The sequence below is a fragment of the Melopsittacus undulatus genome, chromosome 21 (assembly GCF_012275295.1).
Source record: "Melopsittacus undulatus isolate bMelUnd1 chromosome 21, bMelUnd1.mat.Z, whole genome shotgun sequence".
NCBI classification, from domain to species: domain Eukaryota; kingdom Metazoa; phylum Chordata; class Aves; order Psittaciformes; family Psittaculidae; genus Melopsittacus; species Melopsittacus undulatus.
Window position 1 is genome coordinate 490,154 of NC_047547.1, and position 21,199 is coordinate 511,352.

General features: G+C 50.2%; 1 protein-coding gene across 1 annotated transcript; it reads left to right on the forward strand.

Annotated features, from left to right (window-relative positions):
- Nucleotides 1–13,907: 13,907 nt before the first annotated feature.
- LOC115945260 (keratin, type II cytoskeletal 1-like) lies at nt 13,908–21,056 on the forward strand. The gene is made up of 11 exons (XM_034071601.1): nt 13,908–14,585; nt 15,884–16,101; nt 16,734–16,794; nt 17,271–17,366; nt 17,884–18,048; nt 18,134–18,259; nt 18,532–18,752; nt 18,924–18,952; nt 19,593–20,357; nt 20,479–20,735; nt 20,790–21,056. The coding sequence occupies exons 1-11, from the start codon at nt 14,010–14,012 to the stop codon at nt 21,054–21,056; spliced, it is 2,781 nt and encodes a 926-aa protein (XP_033927492.1). The 5' UTR covers nt 13,908–14,009.
- The last annotated feature ends 143 nt before the right edge of the window (nt 21,057–21,199 follow it).

Here is a 21,199-nt window from a genome sequence, read left to right on the forward strand (position 1 = left end):
TTCAACATGTCCATTAGGATGTGACAGCTGGACTGGTGTTGGTTTGAACAGGGCTGTTGGGATGTGGTGGTTTGAACATGGCCATTGGGATGTGGTGTTTGGACTGGGGTGGTTTGAACATGACCACTGGGATGTGATGATTTGAATGTGGCTTTTGGGATGTGGTGGTTTGAACATGGGCATTGGGATGTGGCAGTTTGAACATGGCTGTTGGGATGTGGGGGTTAGACTGGGGTGGTTTAGACATGGCCTTTGGGATTCTATGTGGCCATTGGGATGTGGCAGCTGAACTAGGCCTGGTTTGAACATGGCCGTTGGGATGTGGCAGTCGGATGGTGGCAGTTTGAATGTGGCCACCGGGATGTGCTGGTTGGAGGACACCAACCAGAGTGGTTGTCCTCCAACCTTGGCCGGCACAAGGGCAAGCAGCACCATCTACCTGACGAGTTGGGCTCTTACATGGACACCAGCACCTGAAGATGCTGCGTGGACACAAATGAGTCATGAAGAAAAGCAGCGTGAAAGCACGAGACAACCTGGAACCTGCTATTACAGCTCCAGGTTAGTCATTAGACCTCATAAATAACACCCCATTGCAACCAGATGAATTTGATTAATGCTTGGCTGAGAGGAGCGAGAGTCAGGCTGGTGGGTGAATCAACCCCAGCTGCACTGAGCCCTGCACGTTGTCCTGGTGCTGGTTAGATGGAGGTATGGAAGTGGAGAAGATCCATCTCCCAGAGGCCTGACCATGGACGTGAAACAAGGAAGAAATGATGGTTCTCATTTGAGCTATTGCCCCATCCTGGGCAGTGTTCAAGGTCAGGTTGGACAGGGCTTAGGGCAAATGGGTCTAGTGGAAGGTAGGGGATTGGAACTGGATGAGCTTTAGGGTCCCTTCCAACCCAAACCAGGCTGGGATTCTATCATTCCAATGTTACTTTCATACTGATGATCTTTTCCCCAGCATATTCTTTCAGTTGACTTCCTCATCTGGTGTTTAAAGGAGGCTGTGATGTGCCCCATGCTCCTGCTTGCCTAAACGACACTTCTGATTCTCAAGTGTATGGGTTGGGATGGGAGAGACCAAGAAGGCATCTCCTCCTTCCTCATGGCAGCAAGGACTCCAAGGACAGACCAAGGTGGTGCAAAGCCCTAGAGCATCCCTTGTGAGGATGGCAGAGAGGTGGAAGATCTCCAGTGTGCTGAACCCCAGGAGACCACGGATGCAGGCTGCATCCTGCAGGAAACCACAGGCTTATACAAGTTCCCTGAGTTTTTCCTGGAGTTTTTCCAGGCTCTAACATGGAGTTTATCTTTCCCATCTGCTGTGCTCATCAAAAAGGCAGTAACATTAATTGCCCAAGTGCCTCACACTTGAGTGGAGGATCACAGCAGCCCATGAAGGCTGCCCTTCATCTGCCCCATGTGGCACTGGGATGGCTGCTTGCTCCTGTGGACCAGTGGGTCCATATTTGCAGCAAGAGGCCTGTTTTGCTTAAATTGAGTGAATTTCCTTGTGAAACAGCCTCAGTGTGTCCAAGTGATGACACTTCCTAGAAACATAGGTAGAGCTGTTGCCATTTGGGACATAAAGGATAAAAAATATGGAATTATTATGTGGTTTCTTGGTTTGTAAGCTCTGGTTTTCCGCAGCAAAAGGCACAATCGGTGCTGATACAAAACCTGCCCCAGGAGCCTCCCTGGCCTCGGGTTGGGTGCTCTGGGAACGTGCCTGTGTCCTCACACCAGTTTTGGCTTGCTGAGATTGGAGCTCACAGTGAGGATGCAGATGTCTTACACTGAGGCTCCATCACTGAGTCTGAGTAACGTGGGGTTGTGAGGTGCAGGCTGGGGTGCTGGAGCTGCCCAGCCACCAAGTGTGGGGCTACTGCAAGACCTACATGCCCTATGGCTCGGAGGGCAGTTGGGTCCCACTGATGGGACACTGCATTCCACCAGGCCTTGTTGAGGTGGAACACAAAGAAGATCCCAAAAGCCAAACTGGGTGAATTCTGCAGAGCCCTTTGGGAGCCAAAGAGGGGCTTGGCCATGCACTGAAGGAAGAGCAGGGCTCATTGAGTGTGAAGATAGCCCTGGATGTTGAGGTTGCAAGTGCAGGATGCTGCTGGAAGCAGGGGAGAGCAGGTAGGTGTCCATCACATAACATAGCAGCCTTCCAGTGTCTGAAGGGGGCCTATAGGGATGCTGGTGAGGGACTACTCATTAGTGATAGGACAAGGGGTAACGGGTTCAAACTGAAACAGGGGAGGTTTAGATTGGATCTAAGGAGGAAATTCTTTCCTGTGAGGGTGCTGAGGCACTGGGATGGGTTGCCCAGGGAGGTTGTGAATGCTCCATCCCTGGCAGTGTCAAGACCAGGTTGGATGAAGCCTTGGGTGCCCTGGTTTAGTGTGAGGTGTCCCTGCCTATGGCAGGGGGTTGGAACTGGATGAGCTTCAGGTCCTTTCCAACCCAAACTATTCCATGATTCTATGGTTCAGGGAGTGAGTGGTGTAATATTCTTTGCATTAGAGCACAGAAAGCAACATAATAGGTGCAGTATTTTATGAGCTTATTGGGGAATGAATCCGGGTGGCATTCTATTGGCTGTAATTAGAGCTGTAATGGGGTTTTAATTGTTACTAATCATGTTTATTTATGGGAGGGCCTCGGGAGCTACCAAGATTGCTTCCCTTTAGCTGATCACTGTGCAAATATGGAGGAGACTCACCCACTCTGTAGCTGTGTCGGGCAGCTGGTGAGTAAGGAACGTTTGCTGTCACCAGTGGTAAGGCTCTGATGAGAGGATGGAACATTGTCTCCCAAGAGGGAATCTGCAACCTGGACACTGCTCTGCACATGACACACATCTGAGCAGCCGGAGCCTTCATGGTCCTGAAGGATACGTTCAGGGCAATGGAACTGAGATGCAGGGAGGTTATAGGAGGTTAAATGTGGCAATCAGCATCCTTCAGTGCCTTATTTACACTTCAAACAGCAGCAGCAACACCCCCAGCTCGTTCCTCTCCAGCTTGACTTGCCTGAGTTCAAAGCTCACAAGAAAACCCACTGACCTCAAGAGAGAGACTGGAATCAGCATCTCCTGGAAGCAGCCACAACCGCAACCATCTGGGCTTGGAAGGAGCTTTAAAACTCAACAGTCAGAGACCTAAGAGCTTTAAACAAACACATCGACAGCCGTGCCTGAAGCTACCAAAGAAACTCAGCGAAGGAGAAAAGCGGAGCTCCTCCATGTGCTTTGCAAGCTGTGCTGTTGTTCAGGATGCTGAAGTCCTTCCTTTCTTGCCTCCTCACATCATAGAATCATAGCATCATAGAATAGTTCGGGTTGGAAAGGACCTGAAGCTCATCCCTTCATCCAAGCTAGTATTCACCACAGCCTTGATTGTAAAGAATGCGCCAAGTCAAGGGCCTTTCACCCCAGCCTTCTTCTTTGGTGCCAGCCCTGCTCAATCCCCACATTGCTCCCATGTTAGGGGTCCCTGGCAGTGGAGGCCAGGTTGGATGAAGCCTTGGGTGCCATGGTTTAGTGTGAGGTGTCCCTGCCCATGGCAGGGGGTTGGAACCGCATGATCTTAAGGTCTTTTCCAACCCAAACTGTTCTATGAGTCTATGATTCTATCTGCTCCCACATGGCAGTGACCTGGATGGATGGGAGCATTGGGAATGGGTGCCTCTCCAGCTCCCTCTGGGCCACATTTCAACCAGGGCTTTCTCAGCTAATGCTGGGACAGGTAGAGCAGGATTTGCAGCAACCACATCGTGTCTGGTGCTGACAGCAAACCTTCCTCCTCCTCTTCCTCCCACCCACTCCAGCTGGAGCTTCTCTGCCCTTCATCTTGCTCCCAACCTCACGAGTTATACCCTAAGAGTGGGCTGGAATTCCTTTAGGTTTATGCTCACGGCCCCACAATCCACATTTCCTGACCAGCTCTATTGCTGGTGACCATAGGCCTGGATGAAAGTCTGCATGGCATGGGAACATCCACTTTTAACTGGAACTATGGGTAGAAGCAAGTCTTCATCTTCTGTAGCCTGGCACCAGGCCTTGATGCACAGCCCTGATGAAGATCAGGTAGACATGGCCACAAAGTGCCACTGGAGGGGTTGCAGCCTGGCCCAGAGCCACTGCCCCATTGTCACCCACAACCTGCTGTTGTCCTCAATGACAAATCGACTTCCCCTTGAATTATCCATGAGGCTGAGATGGGAATTTCAGGTTGTGCATTAAAACAACACCTCAAGGCAGGACCTTCCTCGGGGCAGTCACAGCCCCAGGAGAGATGAAAGGAAAAGTGCTGGATTGTGTTGGCCAATCATAGAATCATAGAACAGTTTGGGTTGGAAAGGACCTGAAGCTCATTCAGTTCCAACCCCCTGCCATGGGCAGGGACACCTCACACTAAGCCAGGGCACCAAAGGCTCTGTCCAGCCTGATCTTGAACACTGCCAGGGATGGAGCATTCACAACCTCCCTGGACAACCCATTCCAGTGCCTCAGCACCCTCACAGGAAAGAACTTCCTCCTTAGATCCAATCTAAACCTCCCCTGTTCCAGTTTGAACCCTTTACCCCTTGCCCTGTCACTGCAGTCCCTAATGAAGGGTCCATCCCCAGCATCCCTATAGCCCCCTTCAGGCACTGGAAGCTGCTCTGAGGTCTCCATGCAGCTTTTCTGCTCCAGGCTGAACAGCCCCAGTGTTCCCAGCCTGGCTCCATACAGGAGCTGCTCCAGCCCCTGAGCATCCTCGTGGCCTGCTCTGGACTTGTTCCAACAGCTCCAGGTCCTCTGGATGTTGAGGACACCAGAACTGCACACAATGCTCCAAGCTCGGCTCTGGTGCTGTGCTGACCGGGGTTACTCACACAAAGCCACCAAAACCTGGTGGTGATGCTGACCTGAAGGGGATGCTCCTGCTCAAGGCATCCTTTGGTGACGCCAAGGGCTCTGTGGCTGTTCTCACACCCAGGTGGCCAGCAGACCGCTGCTCCAGATGGGTGTAAAGCCCAAACACCACTAGAGGGCTCAGGAAAGGTTTTAGATGCATAAAGACTGATGTTAATTACTTGCTAATGAAGGTGTTTGCAGCTGATCTCCCTGTAAGGTACCTGCCTGGGCTCCAAAGGGTGTTTGGTGACAGGGTGTGAGTGGTTTTGTGTGCACTGAGGTCCCCAATGACAATAAATGACTGCATCTGAAACTTCTGTGTCCTGTTGGCTGCTGGCATAGGAATGATGGAATGGGTTGGGTTGGAAGGGACCTTAAAGCTTCTGCAGCTCCAAACCCCTACCATGGGCATGGACCCCTTCCACTGGAGCAGGGTGCTCCAGGCCCCTGTGTCCAACCTGGCCTTGAGCACTGCCAGGGATGGAGCATCCAAACCTTCTCCATTGAACCCATCCCAGTGTCCCAGCACCCTCACAGGGAAGAGCTTCTTTATCTCCAATCTGAGCTCCCCCTGTTCCAGTCTGAACCCATCACCCCTTGTCCCATTGCTCCAGTCCCTGATGCAGGTCCCTCTCCAGCATCCCTGTAGCCCCCTTCAGCCACTGGAAGTTGCTCTGAACAAAGCCGGTGACCTTGCAGCTCTTCCCAGCAGTGCCAGTCATTCCAGTGTGCAAACCTGCTGCTGTGATGGCACCTCTGCCCTGGTGAGCCAAGTGCAGCTGCAGGCCAGGGTGGAAGTGACTGATGGATGAGATAATCCCTGAGATGGTAATGCTTCAGTTCCAGCCCTCCTGGGCCATGCAGCAGCACTGATCATTTCCTGCTAACCTGGGCTGCAGATGCAGGGCTGGGTGCCAACAGAGCTGGGTGCTGAGCACATTACTTTTCTTCCCCAAAGCACAGGTTGAATGGGGACCTGGGAGAGTTTCCTTGCTCAAGGACAATGCTGGTGAGTGGCAGCACATCACGATTCCTCCAAGGTGCCAGGATTGCTCACGTTCACCCATTGAAATGCCTCATCCCAGTACCACAAGATGAGCTGCAGTACCCAGAGGTTGTGAAGGATCAAACCAGCCTTAACAGATTCTATGACACTCCCCCACCTAAGACAACCCCTACCAAATGTTGCTCTATGAGGCTTGACCTGAACTCCACAGCCTCCTATTTATTGCATGTGGTGATAGCAAACCCCACATTGTGCACCCACACAGGGCAGGCTCTGAGCCATGTGGGGCTGCTCAGGCTAGAGGAGAGGAGCTGCATGGAGAGCTCAGAGCAGCTTCCAGTGGCTGAAGGGGGTACAAGGATGCTGGAGCAGGACCTGCATCAGGGACTGGAGTGATGGGATGAGGGGTGATGGGTTCAGACTGGAACAGGGGAAGTTCAGGTTGGAGATAAGGAAGTTCTTCCCTGTGAGGGTGCTGGGACACTGGGATGGGCTGAATGGAGAAGGTTTGGATGCCCCATCCCTTGCAGTGTCCAAGGCCAGGTTGGACACAGGGGCTTGGAGCAGCTTCTCCAGTGGAAGGGGTCCCTGCCCATAGCAGGAGTTGGAGCTGGATGAGCTTTAAGGCCCCTTCCAACCCAAGCTATTCCATGATTCTATTTCCATCCCCAGCTCTTCCCTGGGGTGTATCCCAGTGTGTTAACAGATCCCTGGCCCATCAGACAGGCATCCAAGCGCCACATCCTACCCAGGCAGCTCTTCCGTACCTTATTGATGCCGCAGCCTGAATGCCAGCCCTGCCGGTGCTGTGCGTGGTGCAGGGAGTGCTGGTGGGAGGCAATGGCACGCTGTCCCCCCCCGGGGCACGTTGCACCACCAGCTCAAAGCTGCATGTCAGCAGGTTGTGCCCAACCTACCATGCCAAACCTGCTGGCCCAGACCCAACAGTGCTCCATGGCAGAGCCCCTCTGATGGAAGAGTCCTCTTGGCTAAGAAACACTGTCCTTGAACCCATTGCTGGGTGGTAAGGTTGGGTGAAAGGAGACTTGGATTAACTTCTCCATTATGTGCGGAAAGAAAGAAACCTTCCAGGATGGATTCTCCAGAGGGGGAGGTCTTTCTTCATCAGGCTTGTGAAGAACCCAACTGATGGGATTTGGTGAATGCCTTCAGTGTTGGGCATCACCTCAGCCATGGACTCATGATGGGAAAGCCCTTTAAGCTCATCCAGTCCAACCATTCCCAGCACTGCCAAGGCCACCACTACCCCATGGCACTGAGGGTGTCTGAACACTTGCAGGGATGGTGATGCCAGCCCTGCCCTGGGCAGCCTGTTCCAATGCCCGAGCACCCTGTGGGGCAGGAATTGTTCCTCAGCTCCATCTAAACCTGCCCTGGTGCAGCTTGAGGCCAGTTCCTCTTGTCCCATCCCTTGTTCCTTGGGAGCAGAGCCCAGCCCCTCCTGGCTCCATCTTCCTGCAGGCACTTGGAGGAGCCATCAGGTCCCCCCTGAGCCTTCTCTTCTCCATCTGAACCCCCCAGGTCCCTCAGCCGTTCCCCATCTCTCTTGTGCTCCAGGCCCTGCACCAGCTCCATTGCCCTTCTCTGGCCCCACTCCAGCCCCTCAATGTAGTGAGGACCCCTTGCTGGGCAGATCTGGTCTGAGAACAGTCCAAGTTCTGGTGCTTTCTGTGTTGCTTTACCTTTTCTCCCCTTGCTTTGCTGTCCCGTGGGTGCTGTTATTCCTGCTGCAGAGCTAATGACAGCAATCGAGCTCAAAAGAGTGATTTACTCAATTGATCACCAAATCTGACCTTGATTGGGCTAATTATCGGCTCCATTGGAAGGCCAGCCCAGGTGATACGCCAGCGTGATGGGGTGTGGTGGACTTGCCAGATGTGATGACACTGAGGAGGCAGCTCTGGACCCACTTTTGCAGGTAATCACCTTGTTTACCAGATCCCGAGCATCTGCCGGGATGATTTCCAGCTGTTTCAGCTTCCCGTACAAAGGGATGTCATTAAAATTGCTCTCAGTAATTAAAGGCAGCTTTGGTGTTTGCCAAACCCCTCTGGTGCCCTCTCTGACCAAGGGAAGCAGGCCCCATGGTCCCAAACCCATAGAGAGGATGCTGTGAGCGCTGATCGCGGTGTCAGCCACTGAAGTTCCAACAACTCCCTTTACTTCTTCCCACTGTACATCAAGAAGCTGCCTTGACATTTTTCCTCCCTTTTTAGCATGGATGCAGCCTACATTGACTTTTCCAACCGGGAAGCAGCTGCACATTGAAAACCAGCCACGTTTTCTCATGACACCTTTCCAATCCCAACTATTCCATGAGTCTATGACACCTGGTGCACGTAACCTGGATCTCAACCCTATTTCCTCCTCATCCTCCTTTTTCTCCTTGTTTTCTCTGCAGGCTGTACCTCTTCTCCACCTAAAACCCTTTGGAGATTTCATCTCTGCCTCTCTCCAGCCCCACACGCCCCAGCTCGAGGGCATCAGCTGCAGCTTTGCTGTGTGTGGAGGAACCAGGACTTGCTCTGCCTTGAAGAGATCTCAGTGTGATAGAGGTGCTAGGTTAAGCCAGTCAAGGGAAGAAAAGCAACAGACTTCTGCTTCATCCACTCACTGCAGTGGTTAATAATGACAGCAACAGAAAAAATGACTTCATTATTTTCACACATTGCGTTAAATTGGTACTTTCACATTCTTGCAGGGGAAATGAGAGCCTGACAGGTACCATAATTGTGATTAGTACTTTCTGAGTAGATAATTTCATGCTCTAGGTGGCTACAAGCAAGTTATGCTCTTGTTTACCTTCCTGTTAACCCAGGACAATTAGCCATTTGTTAAAACAGTCATTCATCATTTGTTAACGGGAAGGCAAAGTCAAGTGATGTTTTGTTTTGTAGTAGAGGAACCTTTGCTGGTCCAGACCTGAGACTACAATCAAGCCTTAGCACAGCTCACCCCTCTCCCCATTCCAAGCGTTTCCAGCAGGCAAAGCCAAGGTGGGGAGTGACCTACCCCTAGGAGCAGGGACCTGCCCCACAGCAGCTAGAATTCATCCTGCCTAAGCCTGGCTTCCTGAAAGTCCAAGATCTGCAGAGGGGAGACCTTAGAGCAGATCCAGAGCCTAAAGGAGCTGCAGGAAAACTGGAGAGGGGCTTGGGATGAGGGATGCAGGGACAGGGCAAGGGGAATGGCTTGAACCTGCCCGAGGGGAGACTGAGCTGAGCTCTTAGGCACAAGTTCTTCCCTGGGAGGGTGCTGAGGCGCTGGCACAGGGTGCCCAGAGAAGCTGTGGCTGCCCCATCCCTGGCAGTGCTCAAGGCCAAGTTGGACACAGGGATTGGAGCACCCTGCTCCAGTGGAAGTGGTCCCTGCCCATAGCAGGGGGTTGGAATGGATGAGTTTTAAGGTCCCTTCCAACCCAAACCATTCCATCATTCCATGATCCTATGATGTCAGGGGCTTCGCAGACCTCCTTTACTTATAGATTCCTTGCCATGACTGCTCAGTGTTTTACTACAAAGAGTTGACAGCTCATGTAACTCTCAACATAGGGCTTCATTTCTGTGCTCTAATTGCAACCTTCAGTCTCCCCCAGACGTAGGTGAGGGAAACTCCATCTGATCTCTGTATCCCACAGGTCACATCCATGGGATCATATTCCAGCTCCCAGACGAGGTACAATGTGCTCTGGCAGCCAAGGTGCTCTCCAGGCTGGGGAACCTCGGAGTTAAAGGAGCAGAACCTATGGCTGCCTTCACTGGCCACAGATGAAGATTGTTGTTAGTCGCTGGGATGGAAGGTGGGAGAAAATGAAAGTCTGTGGGATGAAAGGCATTTTTATTAGTGCTCTGTGTGATCTCAATCCCATTTTCCAAGTGACTTAGGGCCCTACTTACGCAGGTGTTTAGGCAACCAGTGATCAAGAGCTACCGTTTCAATCCTGTGTGTGCTGCTACAGTCAAGTCTATCTCCTTGATCTGGACAGCTATTAAACTGAAGTGCTGTCTTTATTAATGTGCTGCTGTACTACACTGCTCTATGGCCACTGTGTGCAGCAGTTGTTGAAGAGTAATAAGTGCATTACTGCTCTTATTTATCTGCTGATCTGATTAAAATGCTCCTGCAGGAATCTGGAGGCATTTCCTCGAGCATCAGCCTCAGAGCTAGGATTTGTTATTCTCATTTATGACATGGGTTGACAGATGGATGTGGATTGTGTTCTGGCTCCAGTTGTGCTCCAGTTTGTGAATTGTCTTTGTGGTTTGAAAACGTTCATTCTTGGCACATTCTCTATGAGATGGGTCTGATGGAGGATGAGCAACTCATGTTATCCTCACCAACCAACAGGCAGGAGCTGAGCGAGCTCCAGGTTCCCTTATGGTCCATAGAGAGAAATGAGGCATCCCTAAGGGCATACTCACATCTCTTGGAGGCTTCTCCAGATGGGAAGAACATCATCACCTGCCTCATGGACTATCCTGGATGGGTGGAATAACACGTGGATGTTCTGTGCTGGCTCCAGGCAGTCAAATCTACATGACTAAGTTGGGGTGCTATTTAAATTCATCTTAAAAATCCACATCAACAAAAAGCCAGGTTGATCACGTGGGTGTTTGAACAGCTCCTGAATTATTCCATGAACTGGTATATTCCATGACGACCCATCTCCATGACAAGAATGTTGGTTCCTACAGTACTCACATTCATTATTCATTATCAAGGAGAGGTTGGACACAGGGGCTTGGAGCAGCTGCTCCAGTGGAAGGGGTCCCTGCCCGTGGCAGCGGTTGGAGCTGGATGAGCTTTAAGGTCCCTTCCAACCCAAACCATTCCATGACTCCATGGATTTTATTTTGTATATTTTTAATTGTTATTCTATGTTGGGAACTGTTTTCCTGTTTGTTTTAAAGGGTCAGGGCAGAAGATCCCCAGGCACATCCAGGAGCAACGCCAGCTCACGTCAGGGAAGAGGAAGGTACCACAGGAAGCTCCCCCTGCATCCACAGGATGTGTGAACATCTCACTGGGTGCATCGCTGTGTCTGGAGCCAGCTCAGCAGGTTCAGGTGTGGCTCTTGTTGTGCCAAGGTTGAACTGGTGCCAGCGACCATCACAACAGCAACCTACACGCCGTGCTCTGGATTAGGTGGCACGTGGGGTGGGATGGCTGCTCTTCTCACGCAGGGTTTGCAGGCTCCTTCTCAAGCTCCTTCAGACCACAGTGCATGAATTGCCACCTGGTTTGCTTCATGCAGGGAGCCGATGTATGTATGTAGGGCATTGATTTTGGATAGACATCTATCTAACCTTGTTCCACATTGTTTGATCTGTGGGTGTTCCCTCCCGTAGGTCATAACACTTCCTTCCAAGATCCATGTGGATTATCTAAAGTATTGGCCTGACGCAGCATGCATTGGAATGAGCCTCTCAACATGGGAAGAAGAAGGATGAAGATGAACTGCCCCCGAAACAGTTACACACAAACTCAACACAGAGGTGACCATCAGTGACCCTTGAGAAACTCTTGTGCTGGGGATCTGACAGTTAAGGCAAGGAAAAGGGAAGATTTAGCTCAGACATCAAGGACAATCATGGCTCATGTCCATTCAGTCTCACCTCCTCCTGACATGAAGTCATATATTGTCCTCCTAATCTTTACCTGAGCCTAATAATGGCTCCAAGGCCACCCAGGAGATTGGGTCTCAGTGTTGTTCAGACACAGTTTGTCCTGCACAGAACATTGCAGACAGTGGATGCAGCTCTTGAAGGAATATTTCCGCTCACCCCAAACATGGGAGCGAAGGAGGACAATTTACATTGTGTTTTCTTTATAGGCACCATCATCTAGAAACTGCTGAGCCCAACTGAAACAGAACAGGAAAGGCTTTTGTGTGATATCCTAATGCTCTGGCAAACCTTACCCAGATGTGTTGGGAAGGGTTCGTTCACAGATTGGCCCTTGCTCACTTTTGTGATGGACATTACATTTTTGATGCTCATCATAATTACTCTTTCCAGCAGGATACAGAATCCTCAATCCAAGTCAGATTTTTCAACAGGTCTATAAAAAAGGGGGAATTCAGTGGGAAATCTGGTTTAAATTCTCAGTAAAATGCAGGTAACCAGAGAAGTTTAATTACAAGAAAGCAGCACCAGTGGATGGTCTGGAGTCCCAGGTGGCCATTCTTGATGTAAGGCTGGAAGAGACCAAGTTTGGGAGGGAAAAGCAGCACTTCTCATCTGATTGTCTGGAAAACACTGTGCCTGCTTCTGGGAAAAGCCCTTCCTCTGGTCACTGAGCATCCAAACTCTTGCCCACCTCAAAGTATTTCCACTGGACCAGTAACAAACAGTCTAATAGAGCTCCCCACAAGCCTTTCATCCAGGGGATTTATGAGGCACTTCCCAAATGGAGCCAGAACAAGGGTTACAAAGTCCTGACCACATAACCTCTATGTAACTGAAGGGTTCACAGTGTGGCTTTATCCAGCAGCTTTGGCAGGAAGAGAATCTCCATCTCTTCATGATGTGGTGCAGAGGACAGAGGGAATGCACTTGCCATGTGGAAGTTGTTCCACCAGTGGTTTTGGAGATGATGCACCAGATCTCAGTTGTCTTCTTGAGTCAAGGCTGAAGGCTCTCAGTGGTGTTGTCAGGCTCACAAAGGGCCATTTGGTCCATGGCCACTGAGTCTTGCACTGAAGTGTGCTCAGACTGGGAAGCTGGCGTCTTGCACAGAGATGAAGAGGGATGGATCAGGCTTAGAGGGAGAACCTGGGTTGAAAAGCTTGGATCCCAGCTTTGGATTTGATATCTCAGCTCTCCAGTAGCAGGGCCTTTAAAAAACACTCCACAAAAGGCAGGTTTAGTTCATGGCCTATTCCCCCATGGAAGAGTAGTAGCGACCATGGCAGAAGAATGGAAGTGATGGGTCATTTGTTCCCTAAAGCGATCTTATTTTAAATAGAATCATAGAATCACAGAATAATTAGGGTTGGAAAGGACCTGGAGCTCATTCAGTTCCAACCCCCCTGCCATGGGCAGGGACACCTCACACTAAACCATATCCCCCAAGGCTTCATCCAACCTGGCCTTGAACACTGCCAGGGATGGAGCATTCACAACCTCCCTGGGCAACCCATTCCAGTGCCTCAGCACCCTCACAGGAAAGAACTTCCTCCTTAGATCCAGTCTAAACCTCCCCTGTTCCAGTTTGAACCCGTTACCCCTTGTCCTGTCACTGCAGTCCCTAATGAAGAGTCCATCCCCAGCATCCCTATAGCCCCCTTCAGATACTGGAATACTGCAAAGATTCATTCAATTGACTGAAGTTTCTCTCAGAGCTTTCTCTTTTCCATTCAAAACTCCACATTCAAAGCTAAAATTGACAGAGAGAGATCCCTTTTTATCTGTTTTCTAGGCACTATTTCAGCTTTATGAACCAAGGCAATGCCATGAGCAAGAAGAGCAGATCACAGCGCCTGCCTCTCCCTGCAGGAGCAATACTTACTCCTGGGTGGGAATAAGAGAAAAGTGGGAATGGGAAGCTAAGGGATCTTCCCATCCGGTAGTAGGTTCTGGTGACGCGGTGAAGCAAGGTCAGCCACCCCCACGTCAATGTGAGGACAGTATCAAGGCCTGGTTCTCGTGAAATGAGAGGCCAAAAGAGGTGGGGAGGTGTGAAGGAGAACAAGGCACAGTGATGTGCATGGATAACTGTGCCAGCTGTAATTAATATGGAGGGCAGGTGAAGGAGATAAGGAAATCTCATCCCAGCAAAGCTCATGAGTCAAGCAGGATTTGGGGAATTTCACAACATCTCCGTTGGTGTGTGTGGTGTTTACTCTGACCTCTCCTCAGGCAGCCATTAATTGCTGCCTGATGAACCAAACCCAATAGCATTAACAGACCTGCTAATTACCACGGAATGGAGAGGAACTCCTCCACAACATATAAAGGAGAACTTCCATCACCCCCAGCAGAGGAGCTGAGGATCCTTCGCTCTTGTTTCTCCTCCTGTTTTACCACCTTCCCCACTGCTCTCTCGCCCTAACCCTCTGCAGGCAACACGATGAGCTGGCGCTTCACCCAGTTTGGGGATGGCAATTTCAGTTCTTCTTCTGCTCACTGTGGCATGCTTGGCGGTGGGAGAAGCTCATGTACCATGAGCCAGTATGAAGACAACAGAGGACAAGGAAGATACCGTGGTTATGGGTATGGTTACAGCAGCAGGAGTCTCCACAACCTTGGTGGCTTTAGGAATGTTTTTACCAGCGGAGGCTACGGAGGAGAAGGAAGAGGAGATGGGATGTACCTGGGGTTTGGTGGTAGGGGACATCTGGATAGGGGCTATGGTAGAACACGGTATTTTGTGGGAGCTTCTCAAGGGGGTGAAGCACGGCTTGGTAGCACGTATGGAAGAGTTGCAGGCAGGGAGATGCTTGGTGGAAGCATCTTTGGTGAAGGAGGGGTTGGACAGGGCTTGGGGCAGGCTGGTGTTATCAGAGGCATTGAGGAGGTCCGTGTCAACACCAACCTGCTGAGGCCAATAGAAGTACAAGTTGACCCTGAGTTCCAGAGAGTGAGATCAGATGAGAAAGAGCAGATTAAGGATCTCAACAACAAATTTGCATCATTCATCGATAAGGTGAGTCCCTGTTCTCTTTTGCACCATTATTTGGGAAGGGGGAACTGTAACGGGTCCTGCTCTGCCCATGTGAGTCATAGGGCACATTTAATAGCATCTTCTCCCCTCAAAGCCCCAGCATTGGCTTGATTCCCTCATGCTGCTCTGAGGTTTTTAACAGCTTGCTGTAAACATGAATCACATTTAGCCCTGGGATAAGTATCTCTGAGTTGTCTTTGGTGGCAGAACAATAGCAAAGTACCAGGATGTCACCAACATGTGAACTCACTCATTGACTCACTGGAAGTGTTCTGGATGGCTGGGAATCTTCTGGGGCCTGGGAATTGTGGGTGGGGGATGGACTTCAATATCCTTGATGTGCTCTGGTTGTAGTCATTTATTTATTGATTTTCCTCAAGTAAAGTGTTGCATTTCTCCAAATCACAACCTAAATGGCCTCTTTGCTTGGAGGTTCAGCCTCTTTCAGGAGGCCACATCTTTCTTCTTTATCTGCTACAATGCTTTCACCTCTTTCTACAGTCTGGTCTTCTCCTTCATTGCTACTCATAGGTACAGGAACAGAACAGCCACAAAACCACTTCCACCCTTCCAAACCTGACCTGTGCCTTTAGTCAGGTGATAACATGTGTCTCTGCATAAGGTGGAAGCTTGTGTTGTGTGTTACATGTGAAGACTTGAAGGCTTCTTGTATTATGTAGAGAAAAGGTGTTGGTTGCACCCAGAAGTTTTAAGTCCTGGAAAACAGGAGCACTTTTGACTCTTTTCATATTGAAAAGGAAATCAGCTTCCAGGGTAAAATCTGTTCAGTGCCTCAGCTGAAGAGATGCCATCCCTCTGGTCTCTAAACATACCAGCTCTGCATGCTATAGGTCTTCCTTTCTTCTCTAAGGCAAGAGCATGGTTCTGTGTGATCTGCTGTGAGGGGGCTAATTCTTCTCTTATATTCGGTGTCTGAGGTACTTCAGGAGCAACCAAAGTCTTCCTCCACCCCAGTCATCCCCCTAAATATTTTGTGTTTAAGAGGTGAAAAACCAGCAAAGATTTCAGTATCAGCTTTGAGAAGCAGCAGCAAAATCGAACCCATCTTATGCAACAGATAGGGACAAAAGGTGTCCCTCCTTCATTGTAAGCTGTGTTGGTACCAGTGTTGGTACAGTTGGTCTCACCTATTAAACTTCTGCATGTTACTGCATTGGAAACTCTAATTTGGATTTGTTTTCTACTGGGACCAAAGCTGATGTTGTTGTTTGCCCCAGTGCCCTGCAGTGCTTGAGAAGTTCTTCTCCTTTGCCTTTCAGGTCCAGTGTCTTGAGCGACAGAACCAGGCCCTGCTTGCCAAATGGGAACTGCTGCAGCAGCAAAGTGTCCGACCAGAAGAGAGCAGAAACATCACCTCCTTCTTCCAGTCTTACATCAGTAACCTGCAGAGGCAGCTGGAAACGCTCCAGAGCCAGCGGGAGCAGCTGGATCCGGAAGCTTACAATATGCTTCAGCTTGTGGAGGATTATAAAAAGAGGTGAATAACCACAAGTGCGGGGGGAAAGCAGGCTGGAATTCTCCATGGCAATGCCCTGGGATGGCACGGCTTGGCTTTGCGCTTCCACGAGGCTACAGCACTACTCTGCAGTAGGTCCATTAAGGGACTGTGGTGCTAGAAGACTAGAACAGATTTGGTGAGGGCAGAACCCAGACCAGCAAGAGGAAAATCAAAGACCCTGTAGATGTCTCCTACTCTTCCCACCTCCACCATGCCCTTCCTTCCCTAAGCAATGGGTACCCCAGGACTCTTACTCTTGCTGATAGTTGTTGGGTTGTGTTGATGGTGGGGAGGACAGAGCTGAGAAGTGGGGTCAATGGAGTCAAGTTGAGAAGAGTCATTACTTCTCCTGGCTTAGCTGCATCCAAAAGTAATACGTGTCCACAGCCCTGAGAAGTGGGATGCTGAGTTCAGAATTACAAGGGGGTTAGAAATGATCTGGCCCTACCCCAGCTTGCTCTCTAATTCAGCACAGAGTTTTGCAGGCACCAGAAATTGCAGTTAGATGAAGAGCTGACACATTTCCTTGATGGATGATTCCCTTTGGTTTCTGATCCCCCCAGTGGAAAAAGTGAGATAGGCAGCAATCTATCTGTTTCTTTTCCATTCAGATTCGAGGATGAGATCAACAACCGCGCCTCCAAAGAAGAGGAGTTCGTGGAGCTTAAAAAGGTGAAGGAGCTAAATCAAAGCCTCAGAAATATAGCAGTAACTGGATGATTGCTTGGGTTTTCCAAAGCGAGGTCTCTGCTTAACTTTCTCTAACTATCCTCTAACTGAAGTTATAGACTCATGGAGTCAACTAGGTTGGAAAAGACCTTTAAGATTATGAAGTCCAACCTTTAAGATCATCAAGTCCAACCTTTAAGATCATCAAGCCCAACCTCTACTGCCATACTGGAGAGGAATCATCTCCTCTAGAGACTGAATCAGTCCTTTTAAGGATAAGTGCAGGTCTTTCTCTATTCACTCCCTTTCCTTTTGTTCCACTTGCTTTTCAAATGAGAGCTGAGGTTTGTGAAACATTGTTTGACTCCAGGAATGAAGGCCTCATAGAAATGTACCAACTCTTGTGAGAACTGCACTTCAGGAGAGATTTTGGACCAAAGAAACACAAATGTGAAATGGCTTTTTTTTTTTTTTGGCAGGAATTGGACAGTGCTTACATGGGAAAAATGGAATTTGACATTCGGGTGGAAATACTGAAGCAGGAGCTTGAGTTCCTCAGATGCTTATATGAAGCTGTGAGTATTAAGCTTCTCAGGCTAAAAACCAACCCTCAGGTCTTGAAGGACACAGATCTTCTGTAGGGTTCCCAGAAATTTTGCCTGAACATTTTGTTGTGGAGAGTGGATCATCATGGGATAGTTTGTGTTGGAAGGGACCCTAAAGCCCATCTACTTTGAACCCCTGCCACAGGAAGGGACACCTTTCCACTGGAGCAGCTTGCTCCAAGCCCCTGTGTCTACCCTGGCCTTGAACACTGCAAGGGATGGGGCAGCCACAGCTTCCCTTTGACCACATCCTTTGTCTTTGACCTGATAAAGTTCTTTTCAATCTGTGAGTGAGATGGGGTCTGTTGTGTCAGAATGGATGAGGAGATACTTGAAAGTGAAAACGGTGGTGGGACAATAGGATCTGGAGGATGCATGTAGGGAAGTTCCAGTGGGTTTCTTCTGGAAGGTGCCATTTCTTCCTTATGACAAGACCTGGAAGGCTCACATAACACTGTTAAAATCCCAAATCTTGTTTTCTTTTCAGGAGCTGTCCCAGCTACAAACAGTAGTTGGCAACACCAATGTCATTCTGTCCATGGACAACAGTAGAGAAGTGAACATGGACGGCATCATTGAAGAAGTCAGGCAGGAGTATGAGACAATTGCTCAGAGGAGCAAAGCTGAAGTAGATGCCATGTACCGGGGCAGGGTGAGTGGACATCAACAAGACATGAGGGCAAGTCTGCTCAATGGAAAAGATACCAAAAATGTCTGTTTTTTTCTCTGCACACCAGTACCAGGACCTGCAGAACATGTGGGTAAATCAACGTGAGCAACTGAGCACCAGTTATAAGGAAATCCAGGAACTCATCAGGCAGATCCAAAGGCTTCAACCAGAAATTGAAATTGCAAGGAAAAGGGTAAAGCTGATGTTTTATAGCATGAGTTAACTATCTAAGTCACTTCTACCTGGGGACTGGGTGCAGGATAACGCAGCCTGTCCCTTGAAGGCAAACCTAGAGAGGGTGATTTCCTCTCTAAATGAAGCAGATAGAGGTTTTGGCTGTCTACATTGGGATTCAATTTCGGTTAATTTACCCTGGGTTCTGTCTTTTCTTTCCCAAGTCCTGCCAGAAGGGTTGGAAAATCCCATAGGAGGGAAATGGGAACATTCTGTTTGTGTCCCCTGCAGAATGCCAGCCTCCAAGAGAGCATCCAAGATGCTGAGCAGCGTGGGAGCAATGCTGTCAGGGATGGCCAGGAGAAGCTCCAGGAGCTGGAAAACACCCTGCAGCAGGCCAGCAATGACCTCGCTCGTCTTCTGCATGATTATCAGGAGCTGCTGAACACGAAACTGGCCTTGGATATTGAAATTGCCATGTACCGATCACTCCTGGAGGAGGAGGAGACCAGGTAGATGCAAGCTCTCCATCCTGGAGACAAGTACCAGCACCAAGCAGTGGGTGCCATTCTTTGACCTGTCACTTGGTTCTCCAGGATGAATTGTTCCATTGTTCATTGGCTCCCTGATAGAGCCTACCCTGATTTAGGGTGCATTGTCTCAATGTCACTTTTCCTTCACAGGATACAGGAAGGGTCTCCTGCCACCATCTGTAAGTACCTCAAGACTTTGCTTTGCTTTTGAAGAGCACCTTTACCTGTTTGGTGTCTGTGGTATATAGCACCTACCACCAGAGCAACCTATTGTAGTTCCTAGCTTAGCTCCTATCATATTTCCCTAAGGAAATGAAACAAATGGTGCTCTCTGTGTGTGTGAATACGTGTGTGTATGCATGAATATGTCAGCCCTGAGCTAGTGACTTTGGAATGTAATTTCAACCAGATTTGTAGGAATTGAGAAACTCCTCATTCTTCTATGGGTCTCTTATTCTAGAGGTCATTATTCTATAGGTCTGTGTGCTCATGTCGTGTCAGAAGTGAAGGAAAACACCCACTCATTTGTGGAAGACAGAGGCCAGCTAAAGGAGAGAGGAACCCATATCCCAACCTCCTTAAAGGAAGGGCTGCACTGAGTGTTCCTAGAATCATGGAATGGGTTGGGTTGGAAAGGACCTTAAAGGTCATCAAGCTCCAACCGCTGTCAGGGGCAGGGACCCCTTCCACTGGAGCAGCTTGCTCCAAGCCCCTGTGTCCAACCTGGCCTTGGACACTGCCAGGGATGGGCCATACATAACCACTGATGGCTGTTGTGAGTAAGAAGACTAAGGAGAACATCCTTTCCATTTCTTGCAGGTGTCGTTGACCACAATCCAAGTGCTGCTGGAGTCTATGGAGTCAAGTTTGCAGGCTTGAAAAGAGGGAAAGGGGGGGTGAGCTCTGGAGGTGCCACCATGAATCCTGGAGGAGAAAAAGGGGGAAGCTCCGGAGCATGGGGAGTGAGCTCAGGAAGTGGTGGGTCCATATGTGGAGGTGGAGGCTCAAAAGGAGGCTCAGGATATGGAGGAGGAGTAAGCTCAGGAGGTGGTGGGTCCATATATGGAGGAGGAGGAGGCTCAAAAGGAGGCTCCATCTCTGGAGGAGGAGGAAGCTCAGGAAGTGGTGGGTCCATATGTGGAGGAGGAGGCTCAAAAGGGGGCACCATTTGTGGAGGAGGAGGAAGCTCTGGAAGTGGTGGGTCTATATGTGGAGGTGGAGGCTCAAAAGGAGGCTCAGGGTATGGAGGAGGAGGAGGAGGAAGCTCTGGAAGCGGTGGGTCCATATATGGAGGAGGCTCAAAAGGAAGCTCAGGATGTGGAGGAGGAGGAGGAAGCTCAGGAGGTGGTGGATCCATATGTGGAGGAGGAGGCTCAAAAGGGGGTTCCATCTCTGGAGGAGGAAGCTCTGGAAGTGGTGGGTCTATAAGTGGAGGAGGAGGCTCAAAAGGGGGCTCCATCTGTGGAGGAGGAGGAAGCTCAGGAGGTGGTGGGTCCATATGTGGAGGAGGAGGAGGCTCAAAAGGAGGCTCCATCTCTGGAGGAGGAAGCTCAGGAAGTGGTGGGTCCATATGTGGAGGAGGAGGTGGAGGTGGAGGAGGAAGCTCAAAAGGAAGCTCCATCTGTGGAGGAGGAGGAAGCTCAGGAAGTGGTGGGTCCATATATGGAGGAGGCTCAAAAGGGGGCTCCATTTGTGGAGGAGGAAGCTCTGGAAGTGGTGGATCCATATGTGGAGGAGGAGGTGGAGGTGGAGGAGGAAGCTCAAAAGGAAGCTCCATCTCTGGAGGAGGAGGAAGCTCAGGAAGTGGTGGGTCCATATATGGAGGAGGCTCAAAAGGGGGCTCCATTTGTGGAGGAGGAAGCTCTGGAAGTGGTGGATCCATATGTGGAGGAGGAGGTGGAGGTGGAGGAGGAAGCTCAAAAGGGGGCTCCATCTCTGGAGGAGGAGGAACTTCTGGAAGTGGTGGGTCTATAAGTGGAGGAGGAGGCTCAAAAGGGGGCTCCATCTGTGGAGGAGGAGGAAGTTCAGGAGGTGGTGGGTCCATATGTGGAGGAGGAGGAGGCTCAAAAGGAGGCTCCATCTCTGGAGGAGGAAGCTCAGGAAGTGGTGGGTCCATATGTGGAGGAGGAGGTGGAGGTGGAGGAGGAAGCTCAAAAGGGGGCTCCATCTGTGGAGGAGGAGGAAGCTCAGGAAGTGGTGGGTCCATATGTGGAGGAGGAGGAGGCTCAAAAGGGGGCTCCATCTCTGGAGGAGGAGGAACTTCTGGAAGTGGTGGGTCTATAAGTGGAGGAGGAGGCTCAAAAGGAGACTCAGGGTGTGGAGGAGGAGGACGAGGCAGCTCACGAAGTGGTGGATCTGTATGTGGAGGAGGAGGAGGCTCAAAAGGCAGCTCCATCTCTGGAGGAGGAGGAAGCTCTGGAACAGGA